Source organism: Oncorhynchus masou, unplaced genomic scaffold, assembly GCF_036934945.1.
Source record: "Oncorhynchus masou masou isolate Uvic2021 unplaced genomic scaffold, UVic_Omas_1.1 unplaced_scaffold_11148, whole genome shotgun sequence".
NCBI classification, from domain to species: Eukaryota; Metazoa; Chordata; class Actinopteri; order Salmoniformes; family Salmonidae; genus Oncorhynchus; species Oncorhynchus masou.
In genome coordinates this window covers 1-8145 of record NW_027000878.1, presented here as the reverse complement: position 1 = coordinate 8145, position 8145 = coordinate 1, and the positions used below count along the sequence as shown (strand labels likewise).

Below are 8145 nucleotides of genomic sequence, written 5' to 3'. Positions count from 1 at the left end.
TGATGTGCTTTACAGTTAGTTACGTATTGCTGTGTCTTCATCAGTGATAATAAGCTGTGTGTCTAGTCAGTGATGATAACAGGCTGTGTGTCTAGTCAGTGATAATAACAGGCTGTGTGTCTAGTCAGTGATGATAACAGGCTGTGTGTCTAGTCAGTGATAATAGCAGGCTGTGTGTCTAGTCAGTGATAATAGCAGGCTGTGTGTCTAGTCAGTGATACAGGTGTAGTCATCAGGCTGTGTGTCTAGTCAGTGATAATAGCAGGCTGTGTGTCTAGTCAGTGATAATAGCAGGCTGTGTGTCTAGTCAGTGATAATAGCAGGCTGTGTGTCTAGTCAGTGATGATAACAGGCTGTGTGTCTAGTCAGTGATAATAGCAGGCTGTGTGTCTAGTCAGTGATGATAACAGGCTGTGTGTCTAGTCAGTGATAATAACAGGCTGTGTGTCTAGTCAGTGATGATAACAGGCTGTGTGTCTAGTCAGTGATAATAACAGGCTGTGTGTTCAGTCAGTGATGATAACAGGCTGTGTGTTCAGTCAGTGATAATAACAGGCTGTGTGTCTAGTCAGTGATAACAACAGTTGTGTAGTCTATAACATGATAATAACAGGCTGTGTAATCTAGTCAGTGACAATAACAGGCTGTGTGTCTAGTCAGTGATGATAACCAGGTCATGTGTCTAGTCAGTGATAATAGCGGCTGTGTGTCTAGTCAGTGACATAACAGGCCGTGTCTAGTCAGTGATGATAACAGGCTGTGTGTCCTAGTCAGTGATGATAACAGGCTGTGTGTCCTAGTCAGTGATGATAACAGGCTGTGTGTCTAGTCAGTGATGATAACAGGCTGTGTGTCAGTCAGTGATGATAACAGGCTGTGTGTCTAGTCAGTGATGATGACAGGCTGTGTGTCTAGTCAGTGATGATAACAGGCTGTGTGTCTAGTCAGTGATGATAACAGGCTGTGTGTCTAGTCAGTGATAATAACAGCCGTGTGTGTCTAGTCAGTGATGATAACAGGCTGTGTGTCTAGTCAGTGATAATAGCAGGCTGTGTGTCTAGTCAGTGATAATAGCAGGCTGTGTGTCTAGTCAGTGATAATAACAGGCTGTGTGTCTAGTCAGTGATAATAGCAGGCTGTGTGTCTAGTCAGTGATAATAACAGCAGGCTGTGTGTCTAGTCAGTGATAATAGCAGGCTGTGTGTCTAGTCAGTGATGATAACAGGCTGTGTATCTAGTCAGTGATGATAACAGAGCTGTGTGTCTAGTCAGTGATGATAACAGGCTGTGTGTCTAGTCAGTGATGATAACAGGCTGTGTGTCTAGTCAGTGATAACAATAACAGGCTGTGTGTCTAGTCAGTGATAATAACAGGCTGTGTCTAGTCAGTGATAATAACAGGCTGTGTGTCTAGTCAGTGATAATAACAGGCTGTGTGTCTAGTCAGTGATAATAACAGGCTGTGTGTCTAGTCAGTGATGATAACAGGCTGTGTCTAGTCAGTGATGATAACAGGCTGTGTGTCTAGTCAGTGATAATAGCAGGTTGCTGTGATAACACAGGCTGCATTCAGTCAGTGATGATAACAGGCTGTGTGTCTAGTCAGTGATGATAACAGGCTGTGTGTCTAGTCAGTGATGATGACAGGCTGTGTCTAGTCATGGATAATAGGCAGGCTGTGTAGCGTTCAGTCAGTGATGATAACAGGCTGTGTGTCTAGTCAGTGATAATAACAGGCTGTGTGTCTAGTCAGTGATGATAATAGGCTGTGTGTCTAGTCAGTGATAATAGCAGGCTGTGTCTAGTCAGTGATAATAACAGGCTGTGTGTCTAGTCAGTGATGATAGGCAGGCTGTGTGTCTAGTCAGTGATGATAACAGTGTCTGTGTGATAATAAATAGGCTCCAGGCAGGCTGTGTGTCTAGTCAGTGATAATAACAGGCTGTGTGTCCTCCAGGCTGTGTGTCTAGTCAGTGATACTAACAGGCTGTGTGTCTAGTCAGTGATAATAGCAGGCTGTGTGTCCTCCAGGCTGTGTGTGTCTAGTCAGTGATAATAACAGGCTGTGTGTCTAGTCAGTGATGATAACAGGCTGTGTGTCTAGTCAGTGATACTAACAGGCTGTGTGTCTAGTCAGTGATACTAACAGGCTGTGTGTCTAGTCAGTGATAATAACAGGCTGTGTGTCTAGTCAGTGATAATAACAGGCTGTGTGTCTAGTCAGTGATGATAACAGGCTGTGTGTCTAGTCAGTGATGATAACAGGCTGTGTGTCTAGTCAGTGATGATAACAGGCTGTGTGTCTAGTCAGTGATGATAACAGGCTGTGTGTCTAGTCAGTGATGATAACAGGCTGTGTGTCTAGTCAGTGATAATAACAGGCTGTGTGTCTAGTCAGTGATAATAGCAGGCTGTGTGTCTAGTCAGTGATGATAACAGGCTGTGTGTCTAGTCAGTGATAATAACAGGCTGTGTGTCCTCCAGGCTGTGTGTCTAGTCAGTGATAATAACAGGCTGTGTGTCTAGTCAGTGATAATAACAGGCTGTGTGTCTAGTCAGTGATAATAGCAGGCTGTGTGTCTAGTCAGTGATGATAACAGGCTGTGTGTCTAGTCAGTGATAATAACAGGCTGTGTCCAGGCTGTGTCAGTCAGTGATAACAGGCTGTGTGTCTGAGTGATGATAACAGGCTGTGTGTCTTCCAGGCTGTGTGTCTAGTCAGTGATAATAACAGGCTGTGTGTCTAGTCAGTGATAATAACAGGCTGTGTGTCTTCCAGGCTGTGTGTCTAGTCAGTGATGATAACAGGCTGTGTGTCTAGTCAGTGATAATAACAGGCTGTGTGTCTAGTCAGTGATGATACCAGGCTGTGTGTCTAGTCAGTGATGATAACAGGCTGTGTGTCTAGTCAGTGATGATAACAGGCTGTGTGTCTAGTCAGTGATAATAACAGGCTGTGTGTCTAGTCAGTGATAATAACAGGCTGTGTGTCTTCCAGGCTGTGTGTCTAGTCAGTGATGATAACAGGCTGTGTGTCTAGTCAGTGATAATAGCAGGCTGTGTGTCTAGTCAGTGATGATACCAGGCTGTGTGTCTAGTCAGTGATAATAACAGGCTGTGTGTCTAGTCAGTGATGATAACAGGCTGTGTGTCTAGTCAGTGATGATAACAGGCTGTGTGTCTAGTCAGTGATAATAACAGGCTGTGTGTCTAGTCAGTGATAATAACAGGCTGTGTGTCCTCCAGGCTGTGTGTCTAGTCAGTGATGATAGCAGGCTGTGTGTCTAGTCAGTGATAATAACAGGCTGTGTGTCCTCCAGGCTGTGTGTCTAGTCAGTGATGATAACAGGCTGTGTGTCTAGTCAGTGATGATAACAGGCTGTGTGTCTAGTCAGTGATAATAACAGGCTGTGTGTCTAGTCAGTGATGATAACAGGCTGTGTGTCTAGTCAGTGATGATAACAGGCTGTGTGTCTAGTCAGTGATAATAGCAGGCTGTGTGTCTAGTCAGTGATGATAACAGGCTGTGTGTCTAGTCAGTGATGATAACAGGCTGTGTGTCTAGTCAGTGATGATAACAGGCTGTGTGTCTAGTCAGTGATGATAACAGGCTGTGTGTCTAGTCAGTGATGATAACAGGCTGTGTGTCTAGTCAGTGATAATAACAGGCTGTGTGTCTAGTCAGTGATGATAACAGGCTGTGTGTCTAGTCAGTGATAATAGCAGGCTGTGTGTCCTCCAGGCTGTGTGTCTAGTCAGTGATAATAGCAGGCTGTGTGTCCTCCAGGCTGTGTGTCTAGTCAGTGATAATAACAGGCTGTGTGTCTAGTCAGTGATAATAACAGGCTGTGTGTCTAGTCAGTGATGATAACAGGCTGTGTGTCTAGTCAGTGATAATAACAGGCTGTGTGTCTAGTCAGTGATAATAACAGGCTGTGTGTCTAGTCAGTGATGATGACAGGCTGTGTGTCTAGTCAGTGATAATAACAGGCTGTGTGTCTTCCAGGCTGTGTGTCTAGTCAGTGATGATAACAGGCTGTGTGTCTAGTCAGTGATAATAGCAGGCTGTGTGTCTAGTCAGTGATGATAACAGGCTGTGTGTCTAGTCAGTGATGATAACAGGCTGTGTGTCTAGTCAGTGATAATAACAGGCTGTGTGTCTAGTCAGTGATGATGACAGGCTGTGTGTCTAGTCAGTGATAATAGCAGGCTGTGTGTCTTCCAGGCTGTGTGTCTAGTCAGTGATGATAACAGGCTGTGTGTCTAGTCAGTGATAATAGCAGGCGCAATGTGTCTAGTCAGTGATGATAACAGGCTGTGTGTCTAGTCAGTGATAATAACAGGCTGTGTGTCTAGTCAGTGATGATAACAGGCTGTGTCTAGTCAGTGATGATAGCAGGCTGTGTGTCTAGTCAGTGATAATAACAGGCTGTGTGTCTAGTCAGTGATGATAGCAGGCTGTGTCCTAGTCAGTGATGATAGGCTGTGTGTCTAGGCTGTCTAGTCAGTGTCTTAGCTGAAATATAAGGCTGTGTATCTAGTCAGTGAGACATTTCACTACAACACTATCGACAGGGCGAAGTCCAGAGGAAGAATACGCCCTGGAGATGGTTCCCAAAGTAGGACGACACTTCCACAGAGTGGGCCTGCCTCCCAAGGTACCCTGACCCCTGACCCTTGACCCTACCAGTCTTTTTCCTGACCCTATGTCTTAGCCCTCCAAGGTACCTTGACCCCTGACCCTACCAGTATTATTCCTGACCCCATCTCTTAGCCCCCCAAGGTACCCTGACCCTACCAGTCTTATTCCTGACCCTATGTCTTAGCCCCCCAAGGTATCCTGACCCCTAACCCTTGACCCTACCAGTCTTATTCCTGACCCTATGTCTTAGCCCCCCAAGGTACCCTGACCCCTAACCCTTGACCCCACCAGTCTTATTCCTGACCCTATGTCTTAGCCCCCCAAGGTACCCAGACCCCTGACCCAGCCAGTCTTATTCCTGACTCTATGTCTTTGCCCCCAAGGTACCCTGACCCCTAACCCCTGACCCTACCAGCCTTAATCCGGACCCTATGTCTTAACCCCCCAAGGTACCCAGACCCCTGACCCTACCAGTCTTATTCCTGACCCTATGTCTTAGCCCCCCCCCCAAGGTACCCTGACCCCACCAGTCTTATTCCTGACCCTATGTCTTAGCCCTCCAAGGTACCCTGACCCCACCAGTCTTATTCCTGACCCTATGTCTTAGCCCTCCAAGGTACCCTGACCCCACCAGTCTTATTCCTGACCCTATGTCTTAGCCCCACAAGGTGTCCTGACATTACAGTGTGTGTGTTTTTGCATCTTTCTGTGTGTGTGTGTGTGTCAGCTTGGTTCGTTCCAGCTGTTCGTGGAAGGGTACCATGAGGCTGACTATTGGTTGAGACGTTTTGAGGCGGAGCCTCTCCCAGAGAACATCAGGAAACAGCTCCAGTCTCAGTTTGAGAGGCTCGTCATTCTGGACTACGTCATCAGAAACACCGGTAGGTGTGTGTGTGTGTGTGTGTGTGTGTGCGCGCGCGCTCACAGGAAGGAGTATCTGTAGTGTTTAGACTTTCCCTGGTGACTTCCTTTCACAGTACACACACACACACACACACACACACACACACACACACACACACACACAGTGCACGGTTCAGACACAGCTTGCCCACAGTACACAGCACACACTGCACGGTACACACACACACACACACACCACATACACACAGTGCACACATGGGGCTATAAAATCTGCGAAACGGAGAACGGATTTCAACAATATTCAATAATGTATTGAACTTAGTAGGATATCAAATACACTGAAAAATATAAACACAACATGTTAAATGTTGGTCCAATGTTTCATGAGCTGAAATAAAAACATTTCTAGAAATGTTCTATAAAGGTTATTTCTCTCAAATGTAGTGTAACAAATCTGTTTACATCCCTGTTAGTGTGAACTTTTTTCTCCTTTGCCAAGATAATCCATCCACCTGACAGGTGTGGCATATCAAGAAGCTGATTAAACAGCGTGATCATTACACAGGTGCACCTTGTGCCTGGGGGACAATAAAAGGCCACTCTAAAATGTGCAGTTTAGTCACACAACGGCGCAGATGTCGTAAGTTTTTGAGGGAGCGTGCAATTGGCATGCTGACTGCAGGAATGTCCGCCAGAGCTGTTGCCAGAGAATTGAATGTTCATTTCTCTACCATAAGCCGACCTCCAATGTCGTTTTTTTTGTTGAGAATTTGGCAGTATGTCCCAACGGCCTCACAACCGAAGATCACGCGTAACCACGCCAACCCAGGACCTCCACATCCGGCGTTCTTCACCTGCGGCTTCGTCTGAGACCAGCCACCCTTGACAGCTGATGAAACTGTGGGTTTGCACAAACAGAAGATTTTCTGTTTTTACTGTCAGAAACCGTCTCGGGGAAGCTCGTCTGCGTGCTCGTCGCCCTCACCGGAGTCTGGACCTGCCTGCTGTTTGACGTCAACTGATTTCAGTGAGATTTCACCTTCGACGCTGTGGAAGTGCGCAAGCATTTTGTTTTATGACAACGTTGTATAACAGAGTCCCCCCATGGTGGAGGGGGGGGGGGTTTATGGGAAGGCATAAACTACAGACAACAAAACACAACCAAAAATCAACCATTCCTAGATGTTTTTTTCCAGACCCCAAAAGTGGTCTCCTGTTGTAGTATTAAAGGGAGATTTCTGAGAGTGAAAACTTGGTGTCAAAATGGGAGAAAACAGAATGGCATCAGGCCAAAAAATTAAAACAGATTTTTATAAGGAGCAGCAGGGTAGTCTAGTGGTTAGAGTGTAGAGGAGGCAGGGTAGTCTAGTGGTTAGAGTGTAGAGGAGGCAGGGTAGCCTAGTGGTTAGAGTGTAGAGGAGGCAGGGTAGTCTAGTGGTTAGAGTGTAGAGGAGGCAGGGTAGTCTAGTGGTTAGAGTGTAGAGGAGGCAGGGTAGCCTAGTGGTTAGAGTGTAGAGGAGGCAGGGTAGTCTAGTGGTTAGAGTGTAGAGGAGGCAGGGTAGTCTAGTGGTTAGAGTGTAGAGGAGGCAGGGTAGTCTAGTGGTTAGAGTGTAGAGGAGGTAGGTAGCCTAGTGGTTAGAGTGTAGAGGAGGTAGGTAGCCTAGTGGTTAGAGGAGGCAGGTAGCCTAGTGGTTAGAGGAGGCAGGTAGTCTAGTGGTTAGAGTGTAGAGGAGGCAGGGTAGTCTAGTGGTTAGAGTGTAGAGGAGGCAGGGTAGTCTAGTGGTTAGAGTGTAGAGGAGGCAGGGTAGTCTAGTGGTTAGAGTGTAGAGGAGGTAGGTAGCCTAGTGGTTAGAGTGTAGAGGAGGTAGGTAGCCTAGTGGTTAGAGTGTAGAGGCGGCAGGGTAGCCTAGTGGTTAGAGTGTAGAGGCGGCAGGTAGCCTAGTGGTTAGAGTGTAGAGGCGGCAGGTAGCCTAGTGGTTAGAGTGTAGGGGCGGCAGGGTAGTCTAGTGGTTAGAGCGTTGGACTAGAAACCGGAAGGTTGTGAGTTCAAACCCCCCCGAGCTGACAAGGTACAAATCTGTCGTTCTGCCCCTGAACAGGCAGTTAACCCACTGTTCCTAGGCCGTCATTGAAAATAAGAATTTGTTCTTAAACTGACTTGCCTTGTTCAATAAAGGTCAAATAAAATAAAAAGTTAATTCATGCCCTGGAACATCTCCCTATAGCTTTGCATTGTGTTCTCCTCCTATGCATACTCTAACCCGTTCACACTTCCTCTCCGTTCTCTCTCTTCTCCCTCCCTCTTTCTCTCCATCAGACCGAGGGAATGACAACTGGTTGATCAAGTATGAGAAGCCAGGGGAAGGAGAGGGAGAGAAGGTGAGCTGTGTGTGTGTGTGTGTGTGTGTGTGTGTGTGTGGACTGCAGTCCATAGATCATGTGTGTGTTTTGAAAGGAGTGACACGTGGACTGTGTACTCTGTACTCTGTACCATGACTCATAGTTATAACACACTACAGTATGATTTAATACTGTCTCAGAGGACTAGTTACCATTCAGTATGATATAGGACTGTCTCAGAGGACTAGTTACCATTCAGTATGATTTAATACTGTCTCAGAGGACTAGTTACCATTCAG

General features: G+C 46.4%; 1 protein-coding gene across 1 annotated transcript; it reads left to right on the top strand.

Annotated features, from left to right (window-relative positions):
* Nucleotides 1-4599: 4599 nt before the first annotated feature.
* On the top strand, nucleotides 4600-7885 carry LOC135529196 (phosphatidylinositol 4-kinase type 2-beta-like; the record flags this gene model as incomplete). Its single annotated transcript, XM_064958055.1, has 3 exons — nucleotides 4600-4658; nucleotides 5370-5523; nucleotides 7824-7885. Coding segments are annotated over exons 1-3 (267 nt in total), but the record flags the coding sequence as incomplete, so codon positions are not given.
* Nucleotides 7886-8145: the final 260 nt, after the last annotated feature.